This window comes from Lutra lutra, chromosome 3 (genome assembly GCF_902655055.1).
Source record: "Lutra lutra chromosome 3, mLutLut1.2, whole genome shotgun sequence".
NCBI classification, from domain to species: domain Eukaryota; kingdom Metazoa; phylum Chordata; class Mammalia; order Carnivora; family Mustelidae; genus Lutra; species Lutra lutra.
The window spans coordinates 172,500,521-172,524,370 of NC_062280.1; the positions used below are offsets into that span (position 1 = coordinate 172,500,521).

At 38.3% G+C, this 23,850-nt stretch overlaps 1 protein-coding gene across 1 annotated transcript in view; it reads left to right on the forward strand.

Annotated features, from left to right (window-relative positions):
- The first annotated feature begins 7,617 nt into the window (after positions 1 to 7,617).
- NDFIP2 (Nedd4 family interacting protein 2) overlaps positions 7,618 to 23,850 on the forward strand; it is a 67,880-nt gene continuing 51,647 nt past the window's right edge. The window contains exon 1 of the mRNA XM_047720215.1: positions 7,618 to 7,926. Coding sequence (XP_047576171.1) covers positions 7,654 to 7,926 — 273 coding nt within the window. The 5' untranslated portion in view covers positions 7,618 to 7,653. The remainder of the gene's footprint in view (positions 7,927 to 23,850) is intronic.

The window sequence follows — 23,850 nt, forward strand, 5'->3', positions numbered from 1 at the left end:
TTAAGATGAGCAAACCAGCTCAGCCGGTTAAATGACTTGCTCAGTAGCTGCATTGCTAAGTTGTGCAGAGCTGGGACCAAAGCTATAAGAAAATTATGTAGATAATTCAGGAAGTAAAAGGAGGAAAATTTAAGGTGAATAGTAAGAATCTTTGCTTGAGCAATGATGCCCAGTGGAACTTTCTGTGATGATGTAAATGTTCTTTATTTGCTCTGTTCAACACAATAGCCCCTATGCACTTTTGGCTGGTGTCACCCAGGAACCAAGTTTTTAATATTAATTTAAATGTAAATGGTCATGTGTAACTATCGTATGTATATGCAACTGTATCGTTTCCAGGAATCATGGCCAAAAGGTTGGGGATGCACCGAGAGCTGGCATCCTGTTCACTTTACCTGTCTAGGTCATCTTATCTGAATGGACATGCATGTATGGGGTTGGGATTGTTTGGTTTTTAAGCTTGTATGTATACAACTAATGTTAGGTATCTATTGTATGTTTGAAGATCATCTTTTGGGAGGGCTTATTTACTGCATTTTAAAAAGTAGACATTCATAGGGAACCTGCTGCTAAACCAATTTTTAGACAATCTTCTTCTGGTTTGGGGTTTCGTAGTTAGCAAAGGAGCTCCCTTGCTGTGATCTACTGAAAGTCAACCCTCAACACTAGGGTTTTAAAAAAAATAATAAGAAGAAAAAAAAAGAGAAAACAATATCTAATATATGTTTATAAAATAAAAATTAATCAAGCAAAAGAAGTGGTTGTTTTACTTTTTCAAAAGCAGCAACCCTTGAGAGAATTAGCAACGATCTTAGAATTTTATCCTGTTAGGTGGCAATACATTTGACTATATTTCTCCCAAAAAAAATGTTGAGTTCATGATATTGAGCTCATGATATGTTTATGTTCTATATTTAGTTTTATTAGTACTGTTTCAGAGGGCTCTTGTTGGATGTGGTAGGAACATCAATGGAACATCAATGGAGTATTTTTTATTGTTTTAAGAATTACCACATTTAAACCAAGCTGCAAGTGGGGTAATAGATTCACAGATAATCACTTCAAGGCTGCATTTACCTCTCTGAGCCTCAGTTTCGATATATCCAAAACGAAGTTTTTTGAATAGGTGACTAGGAATGTCCCCAGAAAAGCTAAAGTTTTATGAATCTATGAAAACACACATTTCTCTCTTTTCCAGATAGTTGGGTTCTAAGGAAATTTCAGTGGCCTGTAAGTAAGCCAAATCATCTGTTCCTTCAAACAAAAAAAAAATTAAATTTGATTTTCTACTCTATGTGCTATATTTGCATGTACACATGTGTTTTTGTAATATTTATGTTTTTTATTTTTTAATGTATTTATATTTTTAAAAAATATTTTATTTATTTATTTGGCAGAGAGAGCGAGATCACAATAGACAGAGAGGCAGGCAGAGAGAGAGGGGGAAGCAGGCGCCCCGCTGAGCAGAGAGCCTGATGCGGGGCTCGATCCAGGACCCTGAGATCATGACCTGACCCAAAGGCACAGGCCCAACCCACTGAGCCACCCAGGTACCCCTTCTTCCAAGTTTTTACTTTCTCTATGAGGCCTGTTATTTTGCCTGCCTGGCATCCATCCACCCTTTTTCTAGATCAGATTTAACTTGGAGACAAGGGGCGCCTGGGTGGCTCAGTGGGTTAAAGCCTCTGCCTTCAGCTCCGGTCATGATCTCAGGGTCCTGGGATTGAGCCTTGCATCAGGCTCTCTGCTCAGCGGGGAGCCTGCTTCCCCTCCTCTCTCTGCCTGTCTTTCTGCCTACTTGTAATCTCTCTCTGTCAAATAAATAAATAAAATATTTTTTAAAAAGTCAATATCTGAATGCTATGATCTGAATGTTTGTGTCCCTTTCCCCCAAATTCAAATATTGAAAATCTAATGCCCAATTTGATGTGTTAGGTGGTGTATCTTTGGGAGGTGATTAGGTCCAGAGGCATGGGATTAATGCCATTATAAAAGAGTCCCTAGATAGATCCCTCATGGCCCCTTTGGCCTTGTGAGGATCCAATGAGAAGCTGGCAGTCTGAAACCTGAAAAGGGGCACTTACTAGAACCCAACCATGCTGGCATCCTGATATTGGCCTTCTGGCCTTGAGAGCTGTGAGAAATTAATATCTGTTTATAAGCTATCCAACCTATGGTGTTTTGTTATAGCAGTCCAAACAGACTAAATACTATAAGGAAGAAGGTTTGAGCTTGAGGTCTTTACCTTTATTGGGGAAATCATACCAGATTTCTCAGTGATCATTCTTCATAAGCAGAATTTATAGACATTTCATGGGAACTTTACATATTATTGACAGGTGAAGTGGGACAGTATAAATATTTTATTTTTTTTATCATATCTAGCAGATATAAGAGGAACTTCCTTTTTTCATTATCTTGGCTTACTTTGGCTCTGTCAGTCCACTCACTTTTCTCTCCCTATTTGAATCTTAAGACCAGGAAATGGGTACGAATTTCTTCTTAGTTCTGGATAGGCAACATCTTGTGAGTCACTCCATCTAAATACTGTCATCATTTTGTCCCTTCAGATATTGAATGCCCTTTATGCTCACTACTGAAGCCAGGCAACTTTATCATACGGAGACCTTATTGTTGTACTGTGTTGTTAACTATGAAGAGCATTCTGACTTCAGATGATTTAACAAATGAGGCCTGGTTCTTGTTATGGAAGAGTGTTTAACATGTTAAGAATACCTTGATATATAGAAGACATTTTTCTCTCCTAGTATTTTCTGCACACACCTACACCCACATATACACACAAATAGTATTTGTCTTCTTACACAATGATCTTGCATTAGTCAGTCAAGAGAAACGTGTCATAATAGGCAAGATGCTCAGTGCCAGCCCTGCTCTTCTGTGATGAAAGTGATTATCAGGCTTGCAGAGAAAACAGGAGACAAAAAAGCACATAAAGTCCTGCTTTAATATGGTCAAAGAACAGCCTTCTGTATGCAAGGTAAAGCAAAGAGCGTATTAATAACTTATGATTTAGCCCAATTTAAAATAAGTAATCCCTAAGGCAAAATGGCTGCGGATTTGCTTACATTTGTTGCTCATGACTAAACAAACAATGAAAATGCTAAATAAAAATAGTGTTAGGACAGCTTCTCAGAATTCAGATCTTTTCTAATTGCTACCTGGTGATGCCTCCATATATAATAGTACATATATAATATAAGGCTGATAGGAAATACTTACTATGGAAATTTATTTTAATCTCTAAGCTTAGTCTCTGGTACTTTTCTTTCTCCCTTTGCTCTCTCTCTCTCTCTTTATCCTTTATTGTATAGAGACTATTTCAGCTTGTAGTATTTAAATAAACATGTGATAGTTTTCTGTGTCAACTTGGTTAGGCTATACTCCAATTACTCACTCAAACACTAATCTAGGCGTTGCTGTGAGAGTAGCTTCCAGATATGATGATCAAAGTCCAAAATTGTTGACTTTAAGTGAAGGAGATTATTTTGTATAATCTGGGTGGACTTGATTTAATCTGTTGAAAGGTCGAGAGCAGAACTGAGCCTTCTCTGAGGAAGAAGAAATTCTGTCTGTAGACAGCAGCTTCTAGAATTCTAGAGTTCTAGTGGCCTGTACTATGGATTTTGGAGGCTTAGCTAGACCTTGCAATAGTGTAAGCCAATTCCTTGCAATGAATCTCTTAATATGTATGTCTACTGGTTCTTTTTCTTAGGTTGAACCCTGATTGATAAAAAAACATTAGCTGTATTTTAGGTTCTTCCAACATAGTGTATGAGAATAAATAGAGGATAAGGAAGTAGATACCTGATTGTCAAATTGCTCACTTAGATATTCTCTCTAAAATTACAGAGCTGAACAGATGACAGGAATTTCAGAAACAGTTAAATAAGGAAAACTATGTGAAACTAAATTGAGGTCCAAGCCTCCAAACTGCTTAAAAGATCCATATACATGGTAACAGAGATGAAACGTTGGGGTGGTAATTATGCTTATTTTCATTTACCAAAGTGGCAATAATTTCTCGTATTTTCTAAAACCTAGTTTAGAATTTAGTGTACAGAAAACAATGGCTAGTGAATTTTTATTATGTAGAGATAGAAATCTTCACAGAATGCAATTTTATCTCTTTCAATCATTCTCTAGGTAATTATGCAAAATCATTTATACTCCAAATACAATTAACTATTAGGCCCTATGGTCACACTTACCATCGGCAACTACTTGAGGAGTAGTTCTATGTTGCATGTTCTATGCTGTCTGTTCTGTGTTGTAGGGGAAGTGATAAAACACTAAAAATCACTGAAGAAGGAAGGAAAATTTGGAACATTCGCCTACCTGTGATTTAGGCCTGTGTGGAAAGCCATCTGCAGGCAATAGCATGTCTGTCCACTGCTCTTTAATTGGTGGGAATATCAACAAACAATCTTGGCACATGTATATGCAGTTTAGCATACCCCGTTTGAACCGAGAGGAGACTATGGAGGGTGTAAGAAATCAGTTTACCTCTGGCGGGAATGACTCTGCTTCTGGGAAGATAGGAGGGGTTCCAGTGAGAAAGTATCTCCCAGGAAAAGGGGTTCCTGGGACTCGAAAGCATCACTCTATAGAAAGCATCAAAGTTATTTTTGGGGTGCCTGGGTGGCTCAGTGCGTTAAGCCTCTGCCTTCAGCTCAGGTCATGATCTCAGGGTCCTGGAATTGAGTCCCGCATTGGGCTCTCTACTCAGCAGGGAGCCTGCTCCCCGCCCCTCCTTTCTCTCTGCCTGCCTCTCTGCCTATTGTGATCTCTCTCTGTCAAATAAATAAAATCTTTTAGAAAAATAGTTATTCTTAGTGGGAAGACGTTATGTTCACATGAGAAAATGGTAATGATGGGGGGTACCGGGGGTTATTCTGGAGGTGAAACATCAATTATGTGAAAGGACCTTTGTAGTCATTTCACGCAATTTTGATATTGACAATGTTCTATCACTTTAAATTTTGCCACTTGTCTAGTTTGGGTTCTCCAGGAAGAAAATGCAGATATGAAGTTATGAGTGCAAGAGATTTATTGGGGAGTTAACATCTGTGAAAGGAAAAAGGACCGAGCAGGGAGATTCATTACAACACACTGCAGAGCTAACAAAGGCTCTGCCAGTTTAGCAGGGCATTTTGAAGCAAAGATTGCCCCTAAAAGGGTCAGTGCTAGGCAAAAGTGATTCAACCTGTACACACCACTCAATGACCAGATGCCACGCTGAAAATAACAAACATCTCAAGTTGAAAACTTAAGGAAACCCTGACATAGCTAACAGCTGGAGGTTGTTGGTTAATCACACTCCTTGCAACTGGTCAGAGCGTTTGCTGGATGGGGCATCTTGGCAGTTTATCTCCATGTCTGCCCCAGCACTGCAATGTGGCACTCATGAAATTATAGTTGGCTGTGTATTTGGAGATGAAAATTGATGAGGCGAAAGGGTATTAAAATTCTAACTTTCCACTTGAAGTAGTTTATAAAGAGGCACACTACCACCAATTCCTCAGTTAACTTGAGTTGTCACCATGGAAAGACCAGGGATTGAATATATGGGATTTTGCTTAAATCCTCTAAAATGATAAGAATATTGTTACTCCCATTTCATCCCAAATAAGTTGCTCTTAGGGGACCATGTAGGGCCTCCACTTGCGAAGGCCTATTGCAGGTCCCACTGGCTTAGTTGTGCAATAGATAAAAGGAGCTCAGAGTGGCTTTTTTGGAGATGATGAGAAAAAAAATCATTTATTTCATATAGATCAAGAAGGTGGATTTAAAGAATCCACTTTTTTTTTTTAAGGGCATATTATAGCATAGTGCTTAATATGGAGGTGACTCTGGAGTCTGTGACCACTTGATAGTGATTTGGCTTTTGACAACTTCCTGAACCTCTTGATGTCTTACTTACCTGATTTGTTAAACAGGAATTATAGTCGTGCTTACATCATGGAGATGTTGTGAAGATAAAATGATATAACACATGCAGCCCCTGGCTTGGGAAGGGTTCAATATCCATTAGTTATTCTACTTCTTTTCCCTCTTCCTCTTCCTCTTTTTCACTGAAAAAGTGCTTTTCTGTTGATTTCTGTCTTTTGCTCTCTAGATTAGCAAAATGTTCACAGAACTTGGGAGGAGGGTAAAACTCAAAGAATCTGCTACCCTGACAGGATTCAGGATGTTGACTTTTGTGTCAGGTGTTTAGCTTTCACCATTATGTTCTCAGTTCTCAGTACTATTCTGGGTGTGTTAGGCATAAAAAAATAGCCTCTGCCCTGAGTAGTAGTGTATTTCAGAAACAACAAATAGACATATAAATGATTAATGAAAACACAAGCACATATAAAATTAAGTTCTAAAGGAACCGTATAGGCCATAAGTGATGCAGGAATCTAATTTCATTTTGCTGACACTGTCTGCTGTTTTGACCATGAAAGATGATATCATTTGGGTGAAATTGTGAGGGTGACCTCTTGTACAATAATAGAATAAAATGTCCTATTTCATCGTCTTCAGATATGAAAAATATGAACTTAGATCAAAAGAAAACAAGTTTAAAGACATTTAAGTATGATATTATTGCCTCTTTTTATTGTTAGCCTATTCATGCTCTCTACCACTAATGTGCCAGGATGGTAAAACAGGAAGAACTGGTCAATGCTTTGAATAAAATTGTCAAGAAGGCTTAAAATTTTTTGGTGATGATCTCTCAATGAGTTTCTGTCTTTATTGTATTTTTGCTACTTTAACTAGCTGATCAGGCTCATTCAGGGGCCTTTTTCATTCCATGAAGTAAAGTAAAAAGAGATAGCTGGGCCAGATTATGTGGGATCATAGTTTTCAGGGCATAGAAAGCTGGCCTTTGGGTTAAAAGATACTTTATCCTATCATACTCTTCTACTTCCTAGGGAAATACGCTTTGTGGCCTTTGGGAAATACTCACACATAGTAGGTCATGTATGGTTAACCAGACAATGAGATGGTCTTACAATGTTGCATACAAAGTGATTCCTTACTGTTAGATCCTTAGAAATTATTGGAGTATGATGACAAAACAGCCCTATCTTAGTATTTTTTTTTGTATCCTTATAGTAACCTAGGGCTCTCTAGAGGCCACCTTCCTACGGGAGATATTAAAGCTATGATTGAAGAGTCTGTTAGATTCTTAAAACTCATACTGTAACCAAGAGGGGGTTACCATTAGTGAGGTATCCCTTACCTCACCAATGATTTTGAATGCGCGTTATAGAAACGCCCTAGAGACGGATCTCCCTGCATTGTCCTATGCTGGGTGGGGGATTAGAAGACGTGTTGGGTAAATGGGTGACCGGTCCTCAGGTGTTCTGGGTACGCGTTCCCTTTCTCAACTCTGGTCTCTGCGTGGCGTGACTGTGCCCGCCGGTGCCTGCGCGAAACCCGTCCAATAGAAAAGACGCATTAAGGCCCGTGATATATATATATTTTTTCCGTTCGCTTTGCCACCGCCCACTCTCGAAAACCTAAACAGTTCCCGGGACTTGTCTTACTTTTCCATCTCCTCCCACCCAGCCCAACCCCCCGCCTCTCGCGACGCGAATGGGACGCCTGAGGACCCAATGAGCATGCGCAACCATTCCGAGCATGCTCAGTAGCGCGCGCGGCGTTGTGGGGCTTCACCTCGCGGTGGCGGACGCGGAGGTTTCCGCGGCTGCTGCGGGAGCGACAGGAAGTGAAGCGGCCCGGCCGGGCAACCGCGGCGGCAGAAACAGAGGCGGAAGGGGCGCTGCGGCAACGACGTCGGCCACAGGGGTGGACGAGGGGGTCGAGCACCGAGAGGACTCGCCCGCTCGGAAGCCGGATCCCGAGCTGGGCAGGATGGATCATCACCAGCCAGGAACTGGCCGCTACCAGGTGGTGAGTTCCTGCGCCCCCGCCCCGGCCTCCTGCCCGGCCCTGGACCCAGGGACTGTTCCCGTGGACGACCAGGGAGTCCCCTTATTCGGGCTAAAAACTAACTTAATTTTCTTCATTTTTTTCTTTACACCTCTCCTTTTGGAGCTTGCCTCTGACTCCTTCGAGACCCCTCGACCCAAGGCTGCTCCTATCTCCCCACCCCTCTCCCGCGCAGTATACCTTGCTGTAGGACACGCTCCGTCCCCCGCTTTCTTCAACTTATATTTGTTTTACTTCTCACTTTATCGATCATTTCCTTATTCCCTGGCCCAGTCACATCTGAGACATTTCCAGTGGATTGTCTTCTGGACATGGTTTTGAGTTCACATATCTGCTAGGGAGATGATCGCCGTCATAAATGGAGCGGGTAGAGGGGAGGGAGGTGTAAGCGCGATGTAGGGTGGGATGTGGATTCGGTGAGAAATGTGGGTTGAAAAAATTGTGTAACTATAGAGAATAATGGTGCTGATCTCGTGTCTCAGCCCTAGTTAACCTTGTCATTTTGTCCTCCTTCATTTTGTTAGTATTAAAAGTGACTGTTTTTTCCTGTTCCGACTGGGGGGGGGGGGGATAGGAGAGGAAACAGAAGTTTTACTAGGAAAAAATGGAAATCTTGTTTGAAAAATTATTTTTCACTAAATACAGGGTTTTCCATTCAACCACATAAGCCTTTGTATGTTAAAATGTGTGAAAAGTGTCCCTCTCTGTTTTCAGTGTCAATTTTTCAAACGTAGTTTTTCCTCTAGCGTTAATTATGGTCCTGGAATTGGAGGTTTCTATTGTAAACCCCCTTACAAATGGACTCAGCAGTAGTTGATTCTATTGTTGTTAGTAGGTAGCTTGTTAACAATATAAACTTTCAGATGGCAATTAAGTTAAACCTTTTTACTGAGGAAGAGGAGGAAAACGTTAATATGTATCATTGATGGTGCAATTAATAGTACCGTTTATGAAATTTTACAAATACAGAGCAGATTTCACTCAAGTATGTATTTGCACATGTGAGCCTTAGTTGTGAACTAAGAATTTCTTTTAATAATTGCATTTTGACAAATATGAAGGCTACTGAAAGATGAAATCCCAACATATGTGATTTTGCGTTTTTCTGAGATAAAAGCTCATGATGCTTTCATTTCATGTGCTATACATCTTGTAAATCTTCGAATGATCTGTGTTGAATTTTGTGAAAATTTGTATTTTCAGAATGCTTTGGAAAAAATTGCTGCCAGTATGGAAGGCATTTTCCAATTGTCAGTGTATAACTTTTGATAGTTTATTTTTTGTTTTTAAAGGTATTCTTATTTTTGCAGATGTTAGCTAAAGTAAAATTCAGTAGGTTGATATTGAATACTATTTCCATTGTCTTTTTTCTAATCTCTTTTCTTTCTTGTTCCTGTTTTTTCCCTTAAAGGCATTAGCTGATTTGAAGTCTTTCTCTTTGGGGATTTTGCTTATTAGAATCAACCATGTTCTCATACACAAGTCACTACTCAACATTTTTAACTGATATAGTTGTGCCTTAAAATAATTTGTTATATTGTCATATTTGCTTTCAGTTAGGACTTGACTTAATTATCACACAAAAAAATTACTAACACCAATGTTTTAGGATATTTTTTTCCTTTTCTCTACAACAATAAGTGGACAATATCATATTTTATTGCATCCCCCCCCCCCCCCATTGGAGATGTGTCCTACATAGACTTAGAAATAGACTTTGATTGGGTGGAAGCATTCCTTCAGAGCAGAGGGCAAAAATTTGTATTTTTAAAGTTACTGTTTGCTTTAAGTAGGTATGATATTGATTTGTTTTCTTTGTAAGGCAAAGTGTTTGGGAATCTAAGCATAGTTTAAATTTGGATGTTAATTCCTGTTGCTGTGTAATTACATGATTATTTCATTTGTCTAGTATAACTCTTGGTTTTATTGAGAATGGCCTGATGAATAACTATATCTAGTTATTCCAAAGCAGCAGCTGAATTAGTGCCTAGTAGACTTTTGTCAAGGACAGATCTGCAGCTCTGGTTTGTTTATGTGATGAACACAACTGCTGTGTTGCTGTCTTTAGCTCAGTTTTTTTGGAAACTCTGGAATAATTAATAGATCATTGAGCAGCAGTAAACAGTTTCAGTAGTTGAGTGTTTAGAGATGACTAAGTAGGACACAGGCACTTTGGGGTGAGAGAGTATGTGAAGTTAATTTATCACTGATTGATAGAGTTAAAATTTAGCTTTCTGTATTGGAAAGCTGGTGGTGATGCCCAGGACCATCAGAATGACTCAGTATCATTAACCTATGCACAGGTTTTATGTGGAAACTGGTTTTTCTGTGGTCTTTTCTTCTTTCTCTTGTTAATGTGGATCTGAATTTTGTTAAGTAAAGCAGTAGAAAACAATGTAGAGCTATAAAAACCTTAATTATTACCCTTCTAATTTCAGCCAAAGCTAGGTATGCCCTATAGTTTCCTTGTGTTATGGGGAATTAAGTCTCCTTTGGTAGAAAATGAGCAATGTTGCCAAACTATGTAGTAGTTGCTTTGGCTTGAAGCTGTTAGGCACATTCTAACTTTGATGTTCTCTCTTTTAAAGGATTATGTACCTGAACCAAGCTGACTACTGAGGTTTCAAAGATAATTCTGTATACAAGTCAGGTTGGCACTGTTGATTGTAGCAGTAGTTTCCCAAACTGTTTTCCAGAATGATGATAATAGATGGTTTTAGAAGATTTATGACCTATATTAGCGTGTTAAAACATATTTGCATTTTAAAACCATGAGAATTCTGCAGTAGAGACAATCCTTTGGATTGTTTGACCTAGCTCTTCCTAAATTTTGATCACGGAATTTTGAAGAAAATTTTAAGATTATCACTTCCAAAATGTTAATTTTTCTGTGAACATAATGAAGTTTTCATACTGCAGGGGTCTAGGTACTTTGGTCTTATATCTGAAGAATTAGAGTTGTCCTTGATAAATCAGCTGAGAAGAAGATTGACTATTGATGGTTAAAAAAAAAAACCACGTTTTAAAGGTATCTGGGCTTGTATTTAGGTTATGCTGTTTACAGCTTGTGAGTGCTTAGCTTATATAGTTTACTTAATATATGAAGCCTCAGTTTCATCATATTAGTACCTACCTCATAAGGATTAGTACGAGATGTATATGTTGTAATATATGTAAAAGATATAATACAGAGGCCATTAAATGATAAATAATATGAGTAACATAAGGTATATAAAGTGTTACATATATTTCAATTTTTGTGACCACTTTTGTGTCTTTTTTTACACAGCAACATGAATATCAAGTAGTTCTTTGTTGCTCATTTCAAGTACTGTGCAAAGTCTTAAGATGTGATTTTACCATATTTATAGACTAATAAGTTAGTTTTGTTAATGTTTAATTGTTGCTAGCAGAAAACAGGAGACTTCCAGGTCAGAAACAACTAGCATTATTACTCATAGCACAGCAAGCTGCATGAACGTCAGCATTTTTGTGTAGGTTTTCCTTATACCCAGGTCCCATCAAGGTGATGAGTCTGGATGGATGCACGTAGTGGGTCACAATGGAGTAACTCAGGACCAAGGCTCCAGCACTTTTTAAGCAAGCAGCAAACATTTGAGCGAGCAACAAACATACTCTCTCTTGGAGTATAGTTATGTGCTGTGGTAAACTTGACCTTCTTTGTTGCCTAGGTGACTTATTACAAGAATCCACTCAGTATCAGGAAGTAGATAAGTTTTGCAGACTTTCACACTCAGCAAAAATAGGCAGGGACAGTCGGGCCTATGGCAGACAACCTTACTCAATAGTACATGTTCTTGATGAGATAGTGGATGGGGAGTTTTAGGTGTAGTCGTTACTTTTGTTTTCCATGTTAAAGAAATACTTCAGTCTCATATTGCTCTCTAGTTTTTGCTTTCTTGGCTCACCTCTATTTCTTTGATCCTCACTTGTTTGTTTCCTTTGAATTTATCAGTATTCTTTATCTGGTTTATATTCTTACCACACCACTCTTATATCATCGGTGTTGCCCATTGCTTAATCTAAGAGGTATTTTTCTGTGTTCATCTTGCTTGATTTCTGTTACATTGACACTGGGAACTTCCTTTCTCCTTGAAACTCCTTATTCCTTATAGGAAGAAGCTTTCTACTATTCTCTGACTTCTCTTTGTACTTTTTAAATGTTAATACTGTCTGTGACATCGACTATTGTAAGAGCCTACTTACTACTTTCTCCCTTCATCTGACCATCCTTCCGTGTCTTTTACATTGTGAGTCATATTTGTAGAGCATAAATTGGTATATCATCCTTTTTATTGCTGAATAGTATTTCATTGTATAAATTGAATGACTGCATTACAGTTTATTCATCCATTGCTCTGTTGATGGACATTTGGATTGTTTCCAGTTTTTCGCTATTATGGATAAAGCTGGTAGAAATATTTTTGTACTCATCTTTTTATCAACATACATTTTTATTTCTCTCGGGTGGAATTACTGAGTAATAGGATAGGTGTACATTTACTTTTATAAGACACCACCAGACTTTTTTCCAAGTTGTACATTTTACACTTGTACCAACAATGTATGAAATTTTGGTTGCTCCACCAACTTGCCAAATCTTGGTGTTGTCAGTCTTTTTAATTTTGGCCATTTTGATTGGAATTTTGAAATCTAAATTTCTGGTTTTCAACATACAAGTTCCTTGAATGGACCTTTGCATACCTGTACAGTACAGTATCTTAGCAGTTCCTCCTCTTAATTTTTAGGCACTAACTTCTCTTTTCTAGCAGGACCTCCTTATTACTTATTCTTCAGCCATGATGTCTTCTCTTTTACTTCTTTGATTTTATGTATGTTTATTTCTCATCTGCAGCTCTGTACCACACCATGCTGGTTTGTTTGCTTGTTCTTAAATGTAAAAACTCCTACAGAACTATAATTGGAAAAGGGAGAGAGGGCGAGTTACTTGTATCTCATCTACATCAAGGCAGAGAAAACTTGAAAATCACAGTATTAGAGAACTTGTTATAATGAAATGTTTTTGTGTGTCTTTCTACCTTCTAGACCTGGTGTATTTCAAAGGTGCTTCAGGGTACAGGGTTCCTGTGAATGCCTGATTTTTATCTCAACTTTAAAATAGGTTTGAAACTTACAAAAACTGTAATTGAGGAAATTCACACTCAAATCTATTTTATACCAAGTTTGCACGGCTTGAAGACTAGTATTATGTTGTGTGTTGCCAGGTTTATTTGTTTTTGATCAAATTAAAGTTTCTCTGGCTATTTCTTTGCTTGTAGTGATATTAAATGAAAGTGTGTCACTGATTTGATTGATTGAGGGCAGCTCTTTTTTTTTTTAGTTATACAAAACAAGAAAAAGTGTTGGCGAGGATATGGAGAAATAGGAACCCTTGTGCACTTTTGTTGGGAATGCAAACCGGTGCAGTCACTGTGGAAAATGGTGTGGAGGTTCCTCAGAAAGTTAAAAATAGAACTCTGCAATTCAGTAATTGCACTACTGGGTATTTACCCCCAAAATACAAGAACACTGATTTAGAGACGTACATACACCCTGTGCTTATTAAAGCATTATTTATAATAGCCAAATTATGGAAGCAGCTCAAATGTCCATCCATAGATAAATAGATACAGCAGATGTGTATGTGTGTGTGTGTATACATACATATATCTATAAAATGGCATATTAGTCATAAAAAGAATGAAATATTACTATTTGTAATATGAATAGAACTAGAGAATATAATGCTAAGCCAAATAAGTCAGAGAAAAAGAAATACTGTGTGATTTCACACTCATATGTGGAATTTAAGAAACAAAACAAAAAAGAGCAAGACAAATCAAAAAGCCCGTTCTTAACTATAGAAAATAAACTGATAGTTAACCAGAAGGGAAGTGGGTTGGGGGATGGGTGAAATGGGTGAAGGGATTTAAGAGTACACTTATCATAATGAACTCTGAGTAACGTATAAAATTGTCGAATCACTATATTATAGACACCTGAAAGTAATGTTAACACTATGTTAACTGTGCAGGAACTAAAAAAAAGCTTAAAGCTTTATTAAAAAAAGTACAGATGAGTATATTACATTAGCACACCCAATTGATGCTGAATCAAATGCTAGCCATTGCTTAGGCATATTTGAGCAGTACATGATCTAGTAATGACCAAAGATTCGTGCAGTAACAAGTAAGTGTGTGGAATTATGTCATGAAAATACCACATTATAGTTTATATGCTTATTTTATGTTTTGAGTGCCTCTTGTCAGATTTATGCTTAAGGTATGGGAACAGTTTTTGGATATCATTATTAACTATGAAACAGAGCTCCTGAAACTCATTTCTTCAATGTATAATAATTTATGAAGTATCTCTGTCTGCTCAATTCTGTTTTAGGTGCTGGTGAATAAGACAATAGCCAAATGTTGTATGGCTCATACTTTGGTGGAGGAGGGGGTGCAGATAAATAAGTAAGCATAATTTCAGACAGTACTAGGTAGGTTTTTTTTTTTTTTTTTAATAAAGCAGTTGTGGAATAAATAATACATTTTATCAGTACTAAAGTAGCAGTAATAGAACAGTAATGACTTTGCATTGTGTTAGGAATATGCTGAGAACTCTGCTAAGCGCTTTACACATATGATGAGTACATTTAATCCTTAGACTACTTCTGTGAAATAGGTGATATCCTTATCCTCCCTTTGCAGATGGGATAAAATGAGACATAAAGAGGTTAAATAACAGGCTTAGCCTTGATGGATTTGGCATTCAGATTTTGTTTAGTTTTATATTGCTTTGTAAAAAACTACTGCATATGCAGGCATTTTATTATGTTTCAAGATTCCATGGGTTGGCTCTGATCAATAAAGAGGTTCTTCTGCTCCATGTGATGATAGCTGGGGCTGCAGCTGTTTGGGGGCTTGATTGGTTTGGAAGGTTCAAGATAACTCATTCAGTTGGCTAGCAGTTGGTGCTGTTAATTGGGAGCTCAGTTGGCACTGTTAACTGGATTATTTCAGTTCTCCTCTGTGTTAAAGTTTAAAGTAGTCATAGGTTCGGTCCTACTCAAAGGGAAAGGAAATAGACTCCATCTCTCAGTGAAGGAGAGGCAAGCATATAAACGCAGGTAAAAAATTGTGGTGACATCTTTAGAGATGTCACACCAGTTGGTTTGACCCCTCAGTTGATTGGAATCAGGTTAATCAGAGAACTTCATCCATTTGAAGAATACGGCAGTCAGGCTAAGGCTTGATTGAACTGTTCTAATTGATGAGTATTTCAAGTGATAGTAGCTTATAGTGAAAATTAGTTCGTTGGTTTAAGAATGTGAAGAAAACTGTGGCTAGAGCAAGATGAAGGGGGTTGGCTCAGAGTGAAATGGGACAAACTATAGAAATTTTATGAATTTGATAGAGGAATGGAACTTTGATTTACAACTGTGGTTTATAATTTTTCTTTTGTGAAAGCAGTGAAGTCTAGCTCCATAATTTGCAGGTCCCAGGGCCAAATGAAAATATGGAATCCTAGCCTGGGGCAGGGAAGCCATTTACCTTCCTATAGGTCTGCTGTCTCAACTCAAAGCAGGACAACTCCCAAGGGATTGCATCCTCCATGCCAGGACTTGCTCCACACCTGAATCAGCCAGAGAAGGAGACCTTGCTGGTTTGCCTGTGGATGTGTTATGTTGATGCCAGCCTGGAATGGGGGTGGCTGGTGCCTTGTTATACCAGAGCCAGAGGGTTTAGCTGACTGAGGATCTTTCCTTTGGAGGCAGACTTACGGCTTCTTAAGAGCCCTGGCATATGCTCTGTTTCTCAGGTGGGGTTTACTTATAAAACTCAGATTCAGAGATAAATTATTAAACATTTTAAGATGGTGACCATAGAGCATTAAACCCCAAGCATGGGGCCTTCCTGAGGCAGGGTTCTTAGTGACTACACTGGTCATGTGCTCATGGAGATGGCCCTGAAAGTGGTCTTACTGTGGGGGTGGTGGTGGTGATGAGACCAACTTCTGTAAAGGGCCGGATAGAAAATATTTTAGGCTTCCCAGGCCATGTGGTCTATGTCATAACTTCTCATATCTGCTCTTGTAGTGCCAAAGTATCCATAATTAATACATAAACAGATTAATGTGGCTCAAAAACAGTGGGCTAGATTTGGCTTGCTGGCTATAATTTGCCCATGTCTGATATAGATGTTATGGTAATGTACCTCAAACAGTCCTGAAGCTTGGTCCTGTTGCCAGATGGTTCTAACAAACTTTTTATTTCATCCAGTCTAGAAGCAAACCCTTAGGAATGTGGTAAGGTTGTTTTGCATCACTTACTTCTACCTGGTAATCAGTCAGCCTGTTCAGCAGGGAGCCTGCTGAACCCCTAGAATTGGGGTAGAGATGAATGGGTAGTGGAATAGAGTGTAACATTTTTCTGTGAAAATGGCAAAGACGAGCTTCTGGTGTCCGGTAGAATCTTCATTCTGTTGGAGTGGGCTCCTCATTGAGGCCATTCTTGGCCATTTTATTTAAAATAACTATACCCTGGGGTGCCTGGGTGTCTAAGTAGGTTGAGCCTCTGCCTTCCGCTCAGATCATGGTCTCAGGGTCCTGGGATCAAGCCCCACATTGGGCTCTCTGCCCAGTTGGGAGCCTGCTTCCCTCTCTCTCTCTCTGCCCACCTCTCTACCTACTTGTGATCTCTCTCTCTGTCAAATAAATAAATAAAATCTTTTAAAAAAAGACAAACAATAAATAAAATAACTATACCCTTTTCACAGTACTCCCTAACCCCACTCGCTGTTTGTTTCAGTTTTTTCCGTAGTACTGATCACTGTCTGATATTCTAAATATTTTGTGTATTTAATTTCTACCTCTTCCCTTCACCCCAGGTGTAAACTTCATGAGGACAGGGATTTTTGTCTCTTTAGTTTATTGCTGTATTTTTCAGTACCTGGCATATGGTAGGCATTTAGGAGTATTTGTTAAAAATGAATGAATGAATGAGTGTTGCTAGCTCAAGACCAATTTTGTACACTCAAAATCTTTCTTATTTTATTCTGTTTTTATACTTGTTTTTTCATTGCTACTAAGACTTGGGCTGGTGGTGGTGGTGGTGGTGTAGTAGTGGTAGTTGTGTGTGTATCTGTATTACCATCCAGTTTAGTGTAAGTTACGTAGTCTTTCTGTGTGTGTGAATGTGTGTATATGTGTATGTGATTGGCACACCCTAGAGTTAGTATAACCTGTGAAGCCATATGCAGTGGCCCTGCTTAGTCTCTTTTTTGATTGTGGAGTTGTGGGTACTCCTTTGATTTTCTCATCTGTTTTATTTTATATTGATTACTTTATCAACTATTTTCTTTTTATTCTTTCCTTTATGTTAGACTTACATTCTAAAACATTGTCTCATTGTATATCTATTAATAATATTTTAGAATTTTATGTTTTTAATGTATGTAGGCCTGACTTGAATTTAAATAGCTATGAAATACATTCTGCTGACATTTATTAAATGTAAGTTTACTGACAAGATCCTTGTAATTAGGACTAGCCTAACTAGCATGTGATTGTAAATCATCCTGCATCTGTGTTTTAACAACCATGTTGTTATGGTTCCTTCTAGAGTTTGATTACTTAGCTGGAATTAAGGTGTGGATAAAATTCTTGTTAAAGACATGCTAAATGCAAGTTGGGAAATGCTGCAATGGTCTAATATTTACTATCAGATTATCTCAAAGGTTTGACTCGCTTACTTTAAGATTTGTTGGAACATGAACTGTTTAATATTTTCGAAGTTTAGGAATGTGCTCTGGTTTAGTTTGTCTATGATGTTTCTCTAGAATTACCCATTACATTATGTAAAGAAATTGTGCTGTTTTGTGTAGGCTTAGAGTCAGGAAATAAACTGGATGGTTTTACTTCTTTACTAATTTTGAGGTGCTTACGACTTGTAGACTTTAGATGTTAGATTGAAGAAATCCAGCAGTGACAGTTTTTACAGAACATTTGTTCTCACTTAGAGCTTTCATTTATCAACGTGACTTTTTGTGTGATTTCCCCCCAAAAAGGAAGGGTTTTGAAATAGATCTTGACCCCTTTTAAGTTTTTGTTTGTAACTTTTAGAGAACAACATGAGCTTCTGCTTAGCTCCTCCCTGCTTGGTTTGTTATTGCCCTGCACATGAGCCAATTTTTTAAAAAAAATTTTATTTATTTATTTGATAGAGAAAGTGCAAGAGAGAGCACTTGTGGGGGGAGAGGGAGAAGCATACTCCTTGCTGAACAGGCAACCCAATGCAGGGCTTGATCCCAGGACCCTGAGACCATGTCCAGAGCCGAAGGTACTCGCTTGACCAACTGAGCCACCCAGGTGCCCCCATGAGCCAAATTTTGAACTATATTACTTTTGTTCTCTTGCTCTGCCCCTCTCTAACCACCACTATAAAACATGCCTTCTGGCCTTTTGGCATTTGAACATATTATTCCCCTTTTTCCTTTTCTCCCACCTTTCTCTAGGATTAATTTCTGTTCTTTGTTCAGATCTGTTTAAATGTTCTTTTTTCCAGAAAATCTTCCTTCACCCGTTGCTCTCCCTCCCCCCTTCATTTCCCACCTTTTACTACCAAGTTCTGTGTGTTCTTTAACACTGTGCGCTTATTCCTTTCTTTTCTTTTCTTTTTTTTTTGAGATTTTATTTACTTATTTGAGAGAGAGCATGCACTAGTTGGAGGGGGGTGAGTAGGAGTAGCAGAGGGAGAAGCAGACCCTGCTGAGTAAGGATCCTGATGTGGGGCTCGATCCTGGGACTCAGTGGGATCATGACCTGAGCCAAAGGCAGACGCTTAACCAACTGAGCCACCCAAGTGCCCTGCACATACCCCTGTCATAGTTCTTATTCCATGGTATGTATTTTGTAAACTCAATGGGAAATAGCGCTTAGGTTTCTCTTGTTTATTAGCATAGTTCTTAGCCAATTATAAGTGCATACTACATATTTACTGAAGAAATAGATGAAAGTCTTTCTCAGTGACTTCAAGTGTATGCATGAGGTTACTGGTGTATTATCTTATTTATGAAGTGAATAGTTTTGTAGAGTTAATGTTAAAACAACAACAATGTATTGCCTAGCCTATACAGTGATGTTCTTGGTGTCCATAGTTAGGGTAGGTATTTTCTTTTTAGAATAGTGCTGAGGGATTATTTAGATGAATTCTGCTGTTTTTACTGATTTGTCATCTGACTGATGGGTTATGTTTGCAAGATAGTTAACTATGGTTAGGTTATTTGGTCTACCTATGGAAAGAAGGAAAATAAACTGTTTCCAAGTATGTAAGTTAGTGATCATTTTCTTCAACCTTTTCATTTTAGAGAAGATTGACTGAAGGAGGGACTAGTTGAAAAGCTTAGAGGACAAATTTTACTTTATTACCAGCAAACATATCAGTTAAGTTAAAATGTTACATATTATGATATATACTATATTAATATAAAATAATGAGAAATATGAGTCTCCTTTTGTCCTCCAAGCCTTTCTCTTGGAAAGAAAATATTTATTTTCTTTCCCTATTATATACTGTATTCTTACAATAAAGTAAGCTAGAGAAAAGAAAACCTTATTTTTTATTTTATTTTATTTTATTTTATTTTTTTATTTGACAGACAGAAATCACAAGTAGGCAGAGAGGCAGGCAGAGAGAGAGGAGGAAGCAGGCTCCCCGCCGAGCAGAGAGCCCGATGCGGGACTCGATCCCAGGACCCTGAGATCATGACCTGAGCCGAAGGCAGCGGCTTAACCCACTGAGCCATCCAGGCGCCCCAAGAAAACCTTATTAAGAAAACTGAAAATAGGGCGCCTGGGTGGCTCATTGGGTTAAGCCTCTGCCTTCTGCTCAGGTCATGATCTCAGGGTCCTGGGATCGAGTCCCGCATCGGGCTCTCTGCTCGGCGGGGAGCCTGCTTCCCTTCCTCTCTCTTTGCCTGCCTCTCTGCCTACTTGTGATCTGCCAAATAAATAAATAAAATCTTAAAAAAAAAAAAAACTGAAAATATAGTACTGTACACTATCAGAAACAAAGCAATGTGTAAGTGGACCCACACAGTTCAAACCCACGTTGTTCAGAGCTCAGTTCCACCTTGTTCCTTGCATGTCCCTTTTCCCCTCCCAGATCGTGATCTCTGTAGTATCACCTCTGGTGTTCAGATTTTGGCTTCTCACTTAAAGCAGTGTAACGTTGGGCCTATTACTTCACCTGTCTATGCCATTGCTTCCTCATCTATAAAGTAAGGATAGTACAGATATAGGACCTACTTCATAGAATTATTGTGAGGATTAAATGTATGAAAGGCACCTAATTTTTGGCTGAATCAGTAGTTAGTATTTCTGTTTTATGACATGACAATATATTGTTCACTACTGAGTCATGTGGTATAATTTCTCTAACTTTTTTAGAATTTTTAATGGAGTTGCCTAATTTTTATTTCTTTATTTTTCTTTGTATCTTTGTTAATTCTTTGCATATCCTGTGGTGATTTTTCAGAATTTGCTTTTCAGCTGTATTTGTATGGCCAAAAATTATTCGTTCCTCTATTTTGTTCTTTGAAGATGTTCTTTTATTTTATTTTGTTTTTTATTTTTTCAGTGTTCCAAGATTCATTGTTTATGCACCACGCCCAGTCCTCCATGCAGTATGTGCCCTCCTTAATACCCACCACCAGGCTCAACCATCCCTCCAACCCCCCAACCCCCCAGCCCTCCCAAACCCTCCGTTTGTTTCTCAGAGTTCACAGTCTCTCATGGTTCGTCTCCCCCTCCGATTTCCTGCAATTCACTTTTCCTTTCCTTCTCCTAATGTCCTCCATGTTGTTCTTTATGTTCCACAAGTAAGTGAAACTATATGATAATTGACTTTTTCTGCTTGACTTAATTTCACTCAGCATAATCTTCTCCACTCCCATTCATGTTGATACAAAAGTTGGGTATTCATCCTTTCTGATGGCTGAGTAATATTCCGTTGTATATGGGAACCATATCTTCTTTACCCATTTGTCTGTTGAAGGGCATCTTGGCTCTTTGAAGATGTTCTTATAACCCTTCCCGTTTCATCTGTACTGTTTGTTTTCTAGGCCTAGTACAGAGCTATCATTTTCATTGATTTCAAGGTAATTTTGCTTTACTTCCTGGAACATAGTTAGAATAGCTGCTTTAAAATCCCTGCCTGGGGGTGCCTGGGTGGCTCAGTGGGTTAAGCCGCTGCCTTCGGCTCAGGTCGTGGTCTCAGGGTCCTGGGATCGAGCCCCGCATCAGGCTCTCTGCTCGGCATGGAGCCTGCTTCCTCCTCTCTCTCTGCCTGCCTCTCTGCCTACTTGTTATCTCTGTCTGTCAAATAAATAAATAAAATCTTTAAAAAAAAATAAATAAAATAAAATCCCTGCCTGGTAACTATAATCTGAGTCACCTTGGAATTGGCTTCTCTTGATTGCCTTTTCCTCAGAGACTGTTTTATATTTTCTAGTATTTTTTATTTCTAGTAATTTTGGATTTTATCCTGGATCTTCTGAGTTTTGCTATGCTCCTCTGGAGAATATAGATGTTTTTGTTTTGGAGGCAATCAACTCAGCTTTAGATTTTAAGTACTGTTTCACACTCTGTACAGTGCATTTGAATTATATTCAAGTATAATATTAATTCCTTAGGCCTTTAGTAATCTATTTTGGGTCAATCTTTCACATGCATGATTCCAGAGTTAGTGATTTCTCTTCACTTTCTGGCTGGTTGGGCTCCATTTCATGCTTCCCTTGCTAGAAATAGCAGGATTTCTATTGGGTTTTTGTAGCTAAAGCTATGGTGCTTTTCCACAGCTGTGGTTCTGCCTTAGCCAAGCTGCGAAAAGAAAGGTGGGGGGTGGGGGGAATTTCTGCTGGTTGTTTCTTCAAGTTTTAACTTTCCCCCACATCCCTGTTTTTTTTAATGATCAGATTGTTCAGACAGTTGGGTTGTTTTATGTGTTGTCTTACATTTATAGTTGTAATCAGTGGGAGGCTTGAACTGTAGGGGGCCCGTACTGCCATGCTGGAACTAGATCTCACTGTAGATTTTTGAGATTTTAATATTTCTACTTCCTACATTAGCTTTCTTCCTAATATTTTTGTTTTGTTTTTCTTTCATGTTGGAAGTTTTCTCTAAATTTGGGTCCTCCTTCTCTGCACATATGTATTTTATAAGCTGTGTTCATGTGTTATTGACTTATTAATTGGTGGGCTTCAGTGTTGGTTTATTTCTTGGTGAACCAACCAATTTAGTTAGGAGTGTCTGCAATTTAGTTAGGAAGCTATGGCAGTAGTTGAGCTAAGAGAGAGTGGTGGCTTGGATTTGAGTAGTGCCATTGAAGGGCAGTAGATAGGAGGATTCAAAGATACGTGCAGTGTGTGTGTGTGTGTGTGTGTGTGTACTCCACTCAGCATTAGAAGTACTCATGAAGGTCATATTGTGGCAGAGTAGACGACTACTTTTGATTTTTTATTTATTTTTTGGGTGGGGGGAGGCATCTTGAAATACAAAGAGCCTGAGTTACGGAGACAGTGTAACCTGTGTTCGAATCTTGATTTTGCTTCCAGCCTGGTGTGTCAGTTCAGTTAGCTCAAGTTTGTTTCAGCATAGTTCTCATACTCAGAAGGTTATGGTAGAGACTAAAGTTGAGGATATATATAAAGTGCCTTTGTTTTTTAAACCAACGCTTAAGAGGTTTTTACTGTCAGGCATTATTCTTAGTATTTACCGGTGTTAATTTTTGTCATCCTTACAAAAACCCTATGAATAAGTATTTCCTGTTTTAGATGATAAAACTGAAGCCCAGCCAGGTCACCGAGTTGGTAAGTGCTGAAGCCTAGATTTGAAACTAGAAAAATTGATTCCAACCCTCATTATTTAAAGCTACTATGCTTCTTATTCTTAGCCCAATTCAGGTGGTTGGGGATAGGTTCCGGACTATTTGTGCTAATATTTTATTTCATTTATCTGTGTATATGCCTACACAGTGCTTTTCATTGACCTAGTTAAAAGCAGAATTACTGTGTAATGAAATACTTCAAGTCTTCATCAGTGGTTAGTTATGTTAACTAAAGATTTCTCTTTAAAGCAAAATGCAGTCTTTTAAGAAGTAAAGCATTTAGATTACCAGGTTTTTCCCCTCCTCCAAAACTATTTGGTAAATTTTTTTTATTATGTGTGCTGAGGTTTGCTGACAGTTGGAATTTGAGTATCATAGAGAACCACCTACTCAGTTTCTTTCTGGAAAGTAATTTTGCTTTGTTTTTTTCTCTCTGGAAAGTACTTTTGCTCAAGTTATAACATTTTTTTGTCTTGTACATCTTTGTTGCTAGTGCAAATCAATATAGTAATGGAATTCATCTGTGTAAATTTTTGTTAGAAAATGCCAGTCATGTCAAGTTGTGTGGAAAAACTTCAGTGTAATTGTGTTTCTGTATTGACCAGTATTTAGAAATGTGACATTATAGTGATCTCTATGAGGATGATGATATATGTATAGGAATAAGGAAATACATGGAGTGAATCAGTATAGGAATACATGATTGCGGACTTTTTTGAAAGGAACAGAGGGAGAACGTGTATGTTTGGCTTTGAATATTAGGAAGTTATTGAGATTATGTGTTTAGATTTATTAGCCAACATTTGAGAGTTTGCTTTTTCATATAACACTGATGGATGAATCTTTCAGCTTTTGCCCGCAGTGGCATCTTGGCATTTGCTGTGCTTCCTGGATGAATCATTAACAACTTCTCTCTGTAATTTATATTATTATACTTAGTTTTGCTTGAGGATTCTGTTTGTAGCTTCTCTGTGTTTATTGAG